The 13,144-nt window shown below is 45.2% G+C and overlaps 1 protein-coding gene across 1 annotated transcript in view; it reads left to right on the top strand.

The window, feature by feature from the left end:
• Positions 1–13,144, top strand: part of LOC103172953 — a 40,177-nt gene that overhangs the window by 26,361 nt on the left and 672 nt on the right. Inside the window, exons 20-30 of the mRNA XM_042334014.1 lie at positions 664–835; positions 1,025–1,090; positions 4,189–5,938; positions 6,726–6,812; positions 8,511–8,681; positions 8,991–9,161; positions 9,446–9,616; positions 9,865–10,035; positions 10,355–10,525; positions 10,861–11,028; positions 12,194–12,364. Coding sequence (XP_042189948.1) covers positions 664–835; positions 1,025–1,090; positions 4,189–5,938; positions 6,726–6,812; positions 8,511–8,681; positions 8,991–9,161; positions 9,446–9,616; positions 9,865–10,035; positions 10,355–10,525; positions 10,861–11,028; positions 12,194–12,364 — 3,269 coding nt within the window. The remainder of the gene's footprint in view (positions 1–663; positions 836–1,024; positions 1,091–4,188; positions 5,939–6,725; positions 6,813–8,510; positions 8,682–8,990; positions 9,162–9,445; positions 9,617–9,864; positions 10,036–10,354; positions 10,526–10,860; positions 11,029–12,193; positions 12,365–13,144) is intronic.

The following is a 13,144-nucleotide window of genomic DNA, read 5'->3' as shown; positions in this document are numbered from 1 at the left end:
CTTCCCCTGTGGGAAGGTCTGTCTCCCATTGTTTGCAAAGCTGTGTCTTTCCACCACGGACTTTTGGTATAACTCATAATGTTCCCCTCATCTTTCTTCATCATGTCTTGTCCTCATCGCTTGTTGTATTTCACTTCTGTACTTGCGCATTTATTCCCAGTTACTTTCTGTGTTAATGAGCGGTACTGCCTACCACCACCTCCGCAACATTGCCAGACTCCACCACTGCTGCCGAAACCCTCACCCACAGATTCGTCACATCAAGGCTCTATTATGGAAACTCCCTCCTCATCGGCCTTCCCAACTCTTCCCTTCACAAGCAGCAGATCATCCAAAACTCTGCAGCTCGTGTACTCTCGCGCACCAGGCTCCGTAACCCCATCACTCCCACCCTCGCCCGACTTCACGGCTCCCCATCCCTCAGAGGATCGAATTCAAGATCCTTGTCCTCACTTTCAAGGCCATCCATGGTCTCTCTGACCTGCTGACTCCTTAGCAACCTGCCCGCTGCCTCCGTTCAGCGGGCTGCTGCATATCTCCCATATTGAGGTCAGGCTACTGTGTCTGTAGTTACCAGGTAGGATGGAGCTGGTAAGGTCCTGGTCACTCTCTGTGCCCACGTTTCACTCTGCCCTTCAGTAAATGAATGACTGTTCTCTGCAGACACTCACCGAGCTCCAACAGAATGAGCAGATGAAAGAAAACCCCGAACTTCTTTTCAACCTGGTGATGGGAAAAGACCCCAAGGCCCAGCGAGTGATGTGGGAATACTTAGAGGAAATGAGGAACACTTTGCCCAAGTTACATAAAATACTGACTGAAATACAGGAACAAGGTACTGTGTGAATTTACACTGATTCTATTCGCTGGTGTCCAACACACCCACAGTTCGGGCTCCCAGGCAACTGTGCGAAACGCTCTGAATCATCCTCAAGACATGAAAGTTGCTGATAGATGTAAACTGTTGTTGGTGATATACACCTTTTATTTATTCAAACTAATGAAATGAACTTTATTCAAACAGGTACGAGTCTTGTAAAGATTGTGACCATTTCTCACAGTGTATCGGAAGTTCCCAGTAAACTAAAAGGTATGTAACGTGGCAAGGATACAAACGGGTTGTTTCACTTTTGGAATGGAATCTGAATGTTCACCATTTGCACCAGTGGATCAGCCTGGAGCAGTGGTAGTGCTCTCGCCTCTGATTCAGAAGGTCATGGGTTCAAGCCCCACGTTGGGACTTGGCATCGTATGACACTCCAATGCAGCGCTGGGGGTGTGTTGCATTGTCAGTGGTGCCGTCCTTCTGACGAGATGTTAAACCGAGGTCCCATCTGCCTGTTCAGGTGGACTTTAATGATCGCATGGCGCTAACTGAAAAGAGAAGGGAGTTTTTGCAAGTGTCCTCGTCAACAAATGCTCCAAGTAAAATTGGTTACTCATTAAGCACTCCGAGATACTACCCCATGTAAAGGGCGCATTATATGCAAGTTGTTGTTGATGTGGGACTTTGCTGTGCGCAAACTGACTTCAGCGATTCCCCCATAAAACACACAGTCAAAGCCACTTTACCGTATATCCTATGAATTGCTTTGAGACGTTGTAGTGAGATGATAAGATGCCCCATCCCCGCTATTATCAAAAGCCCCACAGGACACACCACAGTGGCTAACCTCTCCTCCCTCATCCACATTTTAACCCCCACTGCCGATCCTCCGCGCCCCCCACCCACCCCTCCTCCATCTCACACATTCCTCTGCCAACAGGTCCGTGAAACAGTTGTTGCTTCGCAGGTTCACTGCTTCCTCTCCTGCCACTCTTTTTGCAAATCCCTCCAAATGGCCTGATCAAGGTGACAAATGACATTCTGTCCATTGGTGACAAATCCCTCTGTCTCCTGGTGCTCCTCGACCTCACTGCTGCTTTCAACACTATGGACCACTCTATCCTCCTCCACCGCCTTTCCTCACCTCAGCCTTCAAGGTTCTGTCCTTGAATAGTTCGGATCCTATTTCTCACACCGGCCCCACTTTGACTTCACAAACGGCTTCTCCTCCAGCCCCCGCACCATCTCATGGAGTGTTCCACATGCTCTCTCTTGGTGACATCATCTGCAGAGATGGGATCAACTTCCACATTTATGCGGACCCAATTCTACCTCTCTCACTCCACCCTAGGGTCACTAAAGTCCTGACAGATTGCCTGTGAGACATGGTTCTGGATGAGAGCCAACTTTTACAGTTAAACGTCAGCAAGAACAAGGCTCTCCTGATTGGCTTGTGTCATGCCTCCACACTTCGGGCACTGGCAGCATCAGCATCCACGGATGCACACTCCACCTCACCGAATCAATCAGGAACCTCAGCGTCTTGTTTGACCCTCAACTGTCCTTTCTTCCCCACATCCATGCCATGACCAGCTCTGCCTTGCCCCACCTCCGCAACATTGCCCAACTCCGCCACTGCTTCAATCCTCAGGTCTCTGAAACCCTCATACATGTCTTGATTACATCTAGGCTGAACTATGCCAACTCCCTGCTTGTTGGCTTTCACAACTCTTCCCTCCACAAGCTGCAGATCATCCAGAACTCTGCAGTTTGTGTCCTCTCTCGCACCAGGCACCGTGACCCCATCACACCCACACTCGCCTGGCTCCACTTCCTCCCCATCCCTCAGGGTATCGAGTTCAAAATCCTCGTCCTCACCTTCAAGGCCCTCCCCTCCAACCTCTGACTTGCAACCTGTCCCTTATCAACCCGTCTGCTCCCTCTGCTTCGCAGGCTGCATCGGCAATTGGTCCTTCAGCCTCTCTGCCCCCACCCTCTGGAACTCCATCCCACATTCCCTTCACCTCGCTCCTCTTCTGATCCTCCTCTTTTGACCATCTCCCAACACTCTCTGCCCTCCACCCTCCCTGATCCCAATACCCCACTATTACGCATTCCCCGCTCAGGTCCATATCCCTAATCACTGGCTGTTCAGCACCTTGGGACGTCACCTGACATGAAAGGCGCTTTACAAATGTAATTTTGTATTGTATTGTAACCTAAGCATAGAAATTTCCCTGTCTGGAATGGAATATGCATTGCTCCCTGGAGAGTTTCACCTTTACCTAAATCTGCCGCAGGTTAGCAAGAGCCAAGGCTTGGGGAACCCAGAATGTGTGTGTGGAAAACAGCTGGAGTTTAATCAATGAAATGCTCACATAGAGGTTCACATAAGCAAAGATAAGCAAATCTTTGAAGGTGACAGGACAGGTAGATAAAGCTGTTTTAAAAAAAAAAAGCATACGGGATCCTTGGCTTTATAAATAGGGACATAGAATACAAAAGTAAGGCGGTTATGATGAACCTTTATAAAACACTGGTTAGGCCTCAGCTAGAGTACTGTGTTCAGTTCTGTGCACCACACTTTAGGAAGGATGTCAATACCTTGGAGAGGGTACAAAGGAGATTTACCAGGATGGTAACAGGAATGAGGGACTTGAATTATATGGAGAGACCAGAGAAGCTTGGATTGTTCTCCTTAGAGAAGAGAAGCTTAAGGGGCGATTTAATGGAGGTGTTCAAAACGATGAGGGGATTTGATAAAGTGTTCAGGGAGAAACTGTTTCCACTGGCAGGTGGGTAGGTAAGTAGGGGACAGAGACTTAAGATATTTGTCAAAAGAACTAGAGGGGAGATGAGGAGAAATGTTTTCATACATCGAGTGTTCAAATTTCGAATGCATTAACTGAAAGGATGATGGAAGCAGATTCAATAACACCTTTCGAGAGGGAAGCGGATAGATATGTTGGGAGGACAAATTTGCAAGGCTATGCTGAGAGAGCGGGGGAATGGGATTAAATTGGATAGCATTTTCAAAGAGCCGGCAATGGCACGATGGGCCAAGTAGCATCCTTCTGTGCTGTATAATTCTATGATTCTATGAAATATTGCCAATAAGAGCAATGTGTGGCAAACTCCCTCCACTGCTGGTCCAGCGAGGAATCAATGGTTGAGGAAAGGGGGAGAGGAGGTTGGACTCTTCCATTATTTCAGTAACTATTTTCTTTTTCATAAACATTTAATGTTCCTTGAATACACTAACGATGGTGTCCAGCAAGCCATCATATAATTTATTGTAATATAAAAGTTTTTACAAGCTGTATCCACCATTACTAACCCCTGTATCAATGCTCTAAATAAAGATGTTCAGAAACAGCACAAGGAGGTACTTCAGAAGCAAAGTGAAACAATGAAAGTGAACACTATCCTGGTTAAAGAGAAAGAGAAGACGTTTAAGCTGGTTGATCGATACACAGAGCTGACTATCATTTCTGATCTTCGTGGCCTGAAACTGGTAGAACATGAGCTGGTGGCGAGAGGTAGAGACCATGAGAACTGTAGAGAGAAGCTGCTCCAGGGAGAGCTGGAAAAAATCCGAATTGATCAACTGTTTCACAGCAGCTTCTCTACAGGAACCTTTTGGTCCTGGATTAAAAGTTTCTTCTGGACCAGTGAGGCAGGGACGTCAGCGGTAGTGAGTGGAGTGGCAGGAATTGGAAAAACAACCATGGTGCAGAAGATTGTCTATGAGTGGGCAAGAGGAGAAATCTATCCTGACTTTCATTTTGTCTTCATTTTTAAATGTCGAGACTTGAACAGTCTGAAATGTGAAATAAATCTGAAACATCTGATCCTGGATGAGTATCCTCACCTCAGGAATGTTGTGGGAGAGCTGTGGAAACACCCAGACAGGTTGCTGTTTATATTTGATGGTTTGGATGAATTCAGTGGCAGGATCGACTTCGCTGACAATCAGAGATTCACAGAACCTCGGCACATGTGCACTAATCCTGAATTCTGGTGTGAAGTGTCTGACATTCTGCACGGCTTAATACAGAAGAAGCTGCTCAAAGGCTGCTCAGTGCTGGTGACCAGCCGTCCCACGGCATTACACCTACTGGAAAAGGCTCAGGTCAGTGTCTGGGCTGAATTACTGGGATTTGTGGGTGAAGAGAAAAAGGAATATTTTCAGAACTGCTTTGAAAGTAAAAATGTGGGGGCAGCTGTCTACAAATACGTGGAGGAGAACAAGCTCCTGTTCACCTTGTGCTACAACCCGTCCTACTGCTGGATCCTCGGTCTGTCTCTGGGACCTTTCTTTACACAGAAAAAAATGAAACGGAAGCCAATTCCCAAGACAGTCACACAGCTATTCTCCTACTTTATCTATAACATTCTAAAGCATCACTGTATAGATGTTGAAAACACCCACAATGTGATGCTGAAGCTTGGTGAGATGGCCTTCAATGGCATCTGCCACAAAAAGATTGTCTTCAATAATGAAGACTTAATCAAATATGGCCTGAAACCTTCACAGTTCCTCTCTGGGTTTCTCATGGAACTTGTGGAGAAAGAGTCTTCAGAGCACAGCGTGGTGTACACATTCCTGCACCTCACCATCCAGGAGTTTCTAGCTGCACTCGCTCAATTCCTGTCTCACAACCCCAATCTCAACAGATACTTGAATGTTGATGAAATAGAGGATGGCAGGTTTGAGATATTTCACCGCTTTCTTGCGGGTCTCTCCTCCCCACAGGCAGCTCACCCACTGGAAGAGTTTGTGCAAAAATTAAACCATCAGACAACCTGTTCAGTGATTGATTGGGTGAAGGTGAAGGTTGAAGCTAAGATCAGAGACACAGACACTGTTGCTGGGAAAAGGAAGCTGCTGAACACTTTCCATTACCTGTTTGAGTCTCAGAATCATGGTCTGGCACGTCAAACACTGGGCTCCATGAAATCACTCACATTTGGTGCCTCCTCTGCACGGAAAGCATTGCGACTGACTCCAATAGACTGTGTTGTACTGTCTCACACCATTGGGTTGTGTGACACCATCAAAAACTGGATCTGCGGAACTGCTACATTCAGGATGAAGGGCTCCGGCGTTTGGTTCCTGAACTTCACAAGTGTCAGGAGTTGTGGTAACTTCAGCTTTCTGTCTCTTTTATTTTAATAACCAACAGGCACATAATTGTCTAAAGAAGAGCACCGAGTCTCACATAATTGTCACATAGGAATAATAGTATTTCAGTGGATGGAATGGTCTGGCCAGTAGTGGAGATGCCGTTGTTCTAATGAGACATTAACCCGTAGGACTGTATGTGGGACATTGCTGTGCATAATTTGCATACACCTTTACATTGTATCCTGTGAAGTGTTTGAACACTTGTAATAAGGTACTATATCAAATGTGAGTTTTATGATTACTATTCAATCTAACGGAGTTTCGGAGGAACCTCTTGAAGCAGAAGGTAGTATGAATGTGGAACTCACTGCTGGAAGCTGTGGTTGAAGCAGAAATGAACATATTTAAGAGGAAACTCGGTGCATACATGAGAGAGAGCAGTAGACTTGGAGGATAAACACAGCCCACACTAGTTTGCTTGAATGGCCTGTTTCTGTACTGTGTAACTCTGCTTACAGTGCAGCTGGCAGCACCAGGTACTGGGAGCTTCCCACTTATCTATCTTGGATAACCCTCCCTGTTACAGTGTTCGGCATCAATAGCAGGATGAGCCTGGCCAACTGTTCAATCACCAACACTGTCCCACAGGAACATTTTAAATGATGGGAACTCATGTTCTTTAATTGACCACAGTTGCTTCTGTGCTTAATACATTAATATAACTCACTGTATGTTATTCACTGTGGTTCTGATCACTGTCTCTGTGTCCAGGCTTTTGGGCAATAATCTGGGAGATTCAGGAATGAAGGCCCTATCTGAGGCTCTTAGGAACAGGGAGTGTAAAATAGAGAAGCTGCGGTAAGTATAATGTGAGATTGTCTCACTGGTTTTAACTCTGGGCGTTGTATCCCAATTACACTCTACACTGATTATTATTACTATTTATCAATCATGTTATAACATTAAACATTCCAAGATACTACCCGCGTGAAGATCACTGTGTAATACAAGTTATTGTTGTTATTATTATAAATGGATTCCCAGCCCTCACACCAGTCACTGGCAGACCACTCAGCTCTGTTAACCCTGCAAGCCAAAGCCCTGACAGGTAGGGTGGTCTGAGCTGATCAAGTAGCCGGAAAGCTGGCCAGACAGTGTTATCAATGGCAAGCTATGCGGTTTTAGCTGGTTAGACTCCCAACAGTTATCCCATCGCACACTCTGGGGTCCCCACGCCTTGGCTCTTGCCAACCTGAGCCTAAAACCTTCCAGAATTAGGTAAGTGGATGCATCCCTCCAGGGAGAGAGTGCACATTTTATTCCAACAATGTATCTCTGGAATTCCCATGTGTAGTCGGGATGCATGGAATTCTCAGTTTACTTTGGATACTCTTGAGCACGGTGATGGCATTCCACATGTGTCAGATATCTATGTGAGCCACTGTCTTTTCTCCCTGTCCCCGGTCATCAATAATCTCTGGGCTTTTAACCTTCAGGTGGTTTCCCTTTGAATCTTCTGGATCACGTTTTACCTCTGACATCAATCGTCTGTTTTACATCTTCCCCAACCCTACTCCGCACGCCACACACCCTATTCCCTCCACTCCTCACCCCTTCCACTTTCTATCCCTCCTCAACAGCCCCAAGTTCCAGGCTTTGCCAGGCACACCTTGGCATATGTCACAGGCTCTCCCAAAGCACCCACCCCCATCACAGGGCTCGTCCTCCCCACACCATCTGAATAAACCCCTCACCTGATCACCATCTCCCCAACCCCCCACCCCCCCATCCCTGCCCTCCCCCTTCATCTCCATTAACTCCTCCATTGGAGTCCTGCAGCTCAGTGGTTAGAGCACTCGCTTTGCAAGTGAGAGACCTGAGTTCAATTCCAGGCAGAGGGCGAAACCTTGGGCAAGTTTCCTTACTCCACACAGAGCCTAATAATAATCCCTCCCAAAAACCAAAAACAATAATAAATTGGTCATTTTCAATCTATATGACTGTTTGTGGGCCATTGCTGTGCGCAATTGGCTGCCGCGTTCGCCCACAAATATACAGTCAATTCACTTTACAGTGTGATCTGTGAAGCGCTTTGGGACATTCTCCCGACGTGAAAAGCACTATATCGAATGCGAGGATTATTATTATTTTTATACATAGGTTATGCACAACACCCAAATTTTCCTTTTTGACTCTTGATTGCAGATCTACTGATGTTCTGTCCACTTGCCAGACATCAAGACCTTGATGATCCAACGTTTACTGGAACTCAGCATCCTCCTCAGTTCCCACCAACATCTCCTCTCTTCTGGCTCTAACCTCCCCAACTTTCCCGGCCTCTCAAACTCTCCTAACTGTTGCACCATTTCGGTTGCAGTTCAATACCCAGTTTTTTCCATGTCACCCATCTCAGCTCCTATCTAACACCCATTGCCACTGAGACTTTCATTCAAGCCTTTCTCATATCTTTCTTAGACTTCTCCAATCACTCCTCGCTACTCTCCCTGGCTCCACGATCCACAAGCTTCAACTCTGATCTGTGTCTCTGATCTCCAGGTTGCAGGATAATGGACTGACAGATGATTGTACCAAGGATCTCGCCTCTGCTCTCAGTACAAATCACTCACTGACGGAACTATATCTGGACAATAATAAACTGGGAGATTTGGGAGTGAAGCGACTGTCTGGGGCTCTGAGGAAACTGGAGTGCAAAATACAGAAGCTGGAGTAAGTAACACACTGAGTGAGATTGTGTCAGACACTGGCTATAAACATTGGATGTTATATTATGTGTACACTCTACGCTGATTATTATTCATATCTATAAACCCTGGTTATTATATCACACCTGCTGTATGCGGTAATTTGTATTATTTTACATAAATAATGTGAGTTCTTCTCTGTTCATCAGTAAATGTATTCAGTTTTTGATACGAGTTTACACTGAGAAATCATCTCACATACTAACACTTCCAGAGTCAGTCACTGTGTGTTTATACTGATCCCTGTCATTTCTCTTTTGTCTCTGATCTCCAGCCTGGGGGATAACAGCCTCACAAATGATTCTATCGAGGAACTTGCCTCTGTACTCCGTACAAACAGCTCACTGAAGGGTCTGAACCTGGATTATAATAAACTGGGAGATTCAGGAGTGAAGTTACTGTCTACGGCACTGAGTAACTCAAAGTGTAAAATAGAGAGACTGTGGTATGTAACTCACTGTGAGAGATTGTCAGACACTGTGTTGGTACTCTACTCGAATTATTACTATTTATAAACTCTGATTAATGTAACACAACCTGCCGTATACAGTAATTTACATTATTGTGTTTAAATGATGTGTTCAATATTCCTCAATTAATTTATACAGTTGTTGGTTTGTTTACACTGAGAAATCTCCTCACACCCTCACATCAGCAAGGTGTAACTCCCAGAGTCCGCTCCTGTGTGTTTATACTGACCCCTGTCATTTCTCCATCTCTGATCTCCAGGCTGAGTAACAACAGTTTGACAGCTAAGTGCACCCAGGATCTTGCCTCCGCTCTGAGTAAAAGCAGCTCTCTGACAGAGCTGTACTTGAATTGTAATAACTTGGGAGATTCAGGAGTGGAGCAACTGTCTGAGGCTCTAAGGAACCGAGCGTGTAAAATAGAGAAACTGTGGTAAGTAACACACTGCGGGAGATTGTGTCAAGCGCTTTGGGATGTGTTCCAGATGTGAAAGATATTATATAAATGTTGTATTTTATTATTTATACACTGGGAAAGATCTACATTTTAAGGTCCATTTCAAGCCCAATCTCTTTGATTGCTTTCAATCGTGTTTCCTCAACCCAAAGTCTGAAACATTACCAGAGACAGTTCCTGTGTGTTCATACCCATCATGTCATTTCTCCATCTCTGATCTCCAGGCTGGAGAGTAACGGCCTGACAGGTAACGGTATCAAGAGTCTGGCCTCTGCTCTCAGTACAAACCGCTCACTGACTGAACTGCACCTGGATTGTAATAAACTGAAAGATTCAGGAATGAAACAACTCTCTGACGCTCTGAGGAAGCCGGAGTGTAAACTGGAGAGACTGTGGTACGTAACTCGCTATGAGATTGTGTCAGTAACTACTTGTCACATCCCAAGTACACTCTTCAGTGATTATTCTTATTACTATTTAAAAATTCTGGTTATATCACAGCCTGCTGTGTACAGTAATTTATATTGTGTGTAAATGTTTGGGTTATTCTTTGCTCCTCAGTAAATTTGTATAGTTTAATGTGAATTTACACTTACAGAATTTACAGAAATAGCCTCACACACTCACATCACCAACCTGTGTAATTTTACCAGAAAGTCAGTGCCTGTATTTATACTGATACAGTAGTGTCGTTTATCTGTCTCTGATCTCCAGGCTGCGGGATAATAGACTGACAGATGATTGTACTGAGGATCTCGTCTCTGCTCTCAGCACAAATCACTCACTGACGGAACTGTATCTGGATAATAATAATCTGGGAGATTCAGGAATGAAGCGACTGTCTGGGGCTCTGAGGAAACAGGAGTGCAAATTACAGAAGCTGGAGTAAGTAACACACTGACTGATATTGTGTCAGACACTGGGTATAAATGCTGGGTATTAGTCTATGGACACTCTACACTGATTACTGTTATTAATATTTATAAACACTGGCTATTATATCACAACACACTGTTTACATTATTCCTGTTGTATATCATGATTGTGTATAAATAATGTGAGTTATTTTATGTTCCTCTGTAAATGTATTCAGTTGTTAGTGTGAGTTTACTCAGAGAAAGCCCCTCACACACTGACATTGCCATGGTCTGTAACTTGACGAGAAGCAGTGCCTGTGTATTTCTCCTGATCACTGTCATTTCTCCATCTCTGATCTCCAGGCTGGGTCACAACAATTTGACAGCGAAGTGTACCGAGGATCTCGCCTCCGCTCTCAGTAAAAACTGTTCACTGACAGAGCTGCATCTGCACAACAATAAACTGGCAGATTCAGGAGTGAAGCGACTGCTTGTGGCTCTGAGGGACTCTGATAAAATACAGCAGCTCTGGTGAGTAACACACGGTGTGATATTATCTCAGTAACGGTTTCCATGGTTCCAATCCCACTTGACTTATCCTCTCCACTTTGCTTCCTGCAATGACTTCTCTTCTCACTCACACAATCGGAGTACCTTGTGGAGTACCTCAGGATCCTGACCTTGGTTCCCTCATCTTCCTGACCCACAAGCTTCCCCTTGGTAATGACATCTGCAAACATGGAATAGTTTTCACTTGACACCCAGTTCTACCTTGGTCCTTTCCCATGATATTCTGATCACCTGCTTGTCAGACATCAAGTCCTGGGTGAACCTCAACTTTCTTCAGCTAAACAAGACAAAGCAATCCTCAGCTTCGATTTCCTCAACCGTGTCCCCTCCTGCACCAGCCTCTGTGAGCCTATTAACCCCATCCTCGCTCAGCTCCACTTACTCCCCAAGCCCCAGTGGATCAAATTCAAGTTCCTCATCCTCGCTTACAAATCCCTCCATGGCCTTTATGGAGTCCTGTAGCTCAGTGGTTAGAGCACTCGCTTTGCAAGCGAGAGACCTGAGTTCAATTCCAGGCAGAGGGCGAAACCTTGGGCAAGTTTCCTTACTCCACACAGAGCCTAATAATAATCCCTCCAAAACCAAAAAAAAATAATAAAATTGGTCATTTTCAATCTGCGGCTGTTTGTGGGACATTGCTGTGCGCAATTGGCTGCCGCGTTCGCCCACAAATATACAGTCAATTCACTTTACAGTGTGTTCTGTGAAGCGCTTTGGGACGTCCTCCCGACGTGAAGAGCGCTATATCAAATGCAAGGATTATTATTATGGTCCCATCCACCCTTTGTAACCCAACCGAGTCAGCCACCCCTTGACGTTTGGTTGAATCCTCAGCTGTCTATCCGTCCTCTCACCCTGACCAAGGTTGCTTTTCTGCTCCTTCCTTCAACCCCTCCATCTTGCTCTATCTCTATCAATCTTCACTAGTTACCTGAAAACCTACCTCTTTGACAACATGTTTGGTCACTGCCCTCCACCCTCCCCAGCTTGGTGTCTGCCATCGTCTCTGTAAAGCTGTCTGAGATGTTTCTCTACAAAAAGAGTGTTGTACAACACAAGCTATCAGTGTAACCTAGTTATAAATTCTGTTCATTTACTCTGATCTCTGTTATTCTCCGAACTCCAGGCTGCAGAGCAACAATCTGTCAGATGATTGCACCGATGATCTCATCTCCTTTCTCAGAGCAAACGCCTCACTGAAGATCCTGTCCCTAGAGACAAATTCCTTCACCGACCAGTCTGTCCAAGCTCTCTGTGAAGTCATAGAGACCAATCGCACCAATCTGAAAGAGATTCTGTGAGTATTTGTCAGTTTATTAATAATTAATAATACTTGAATTTGATAAAGCACGTTATCACACCAACGAGATGTCTAAAAGTGCTTCACAGAATAAACTGTAAAGTGTCATGACTGTGTATATTTTGTGAGTAAATCTGGCAGCCAATTTACCACAGCAAAGTCCCACAAACAGCCATGGAGTGAGTGACCCAAGTTTACTTGGGAGATTCTTCATTCAATTTATTATATACTCCCAACATGAAAGGAGCTTTACCAAATGCAAGGATTATCAAATTAATTTATTCTGGAAAAGTCTGTTACCTTTACTTTATTGTTATGCCCACGATAGTGAGCTCCACGCACTGTCTGATTTTCGGGAGAACAAAGTGCGAGTGGATCTGGGGCATAGGCGTTCCCAGGGACACAGGCAACCAGCGGAGAGAGTGAGTGGAGCTTTACTGGGTCTGAAGAGTTGGGTTCAGGCCCCTCATCTCGGAGTCTACAGGGAGTATGTATTGGTTGAGGCGGGTGGACCCGGGAGGAGAAGAGGAGGCCCTCAGGAACAGCAGCCTAGAGCAGTGCTGTCCAACAGTGGGATAATTCAGCCTCCACGTGAAAGCGAAGCCTGTGGAATGTCTTAGAGAAGAGCCAAGACATTGTTATTCGTGGAATCACTGAGTCTGGTGAGGAGTAGGGCAGGGAGATGATCTCCCTTACTTAGGAGTCTCTACACCTGTTTTACTGGCATTTAGACCGTTGGCATTTAGTTTAATAACATTGTTTGTTTACCAGTTATAT

This window comes from Callorhinchus milii, unplaced genomic scaffold (genome assembly GCF_018977255.1).
Source record: "Callorhinchus milii isolate IMCB2004 unplaced genomic scaffold, IMCB_Cmil_1.0 Scaffold4, whole genome shotgun sequence".
Classification (NCBI taxonomy): domain Eukaryota; kingdom Metazoa; phylum Chordata; class Chondrichthyes; order Chimaeriformes; family Callorhinchidae; genus Callorhinchus; species Callorhinchus milii.
The sequence above is the reverse complement of the archived record's forward strand: the minus strand, read 5'-3'. Positions and strand labels throughout refer to the sequence as shown.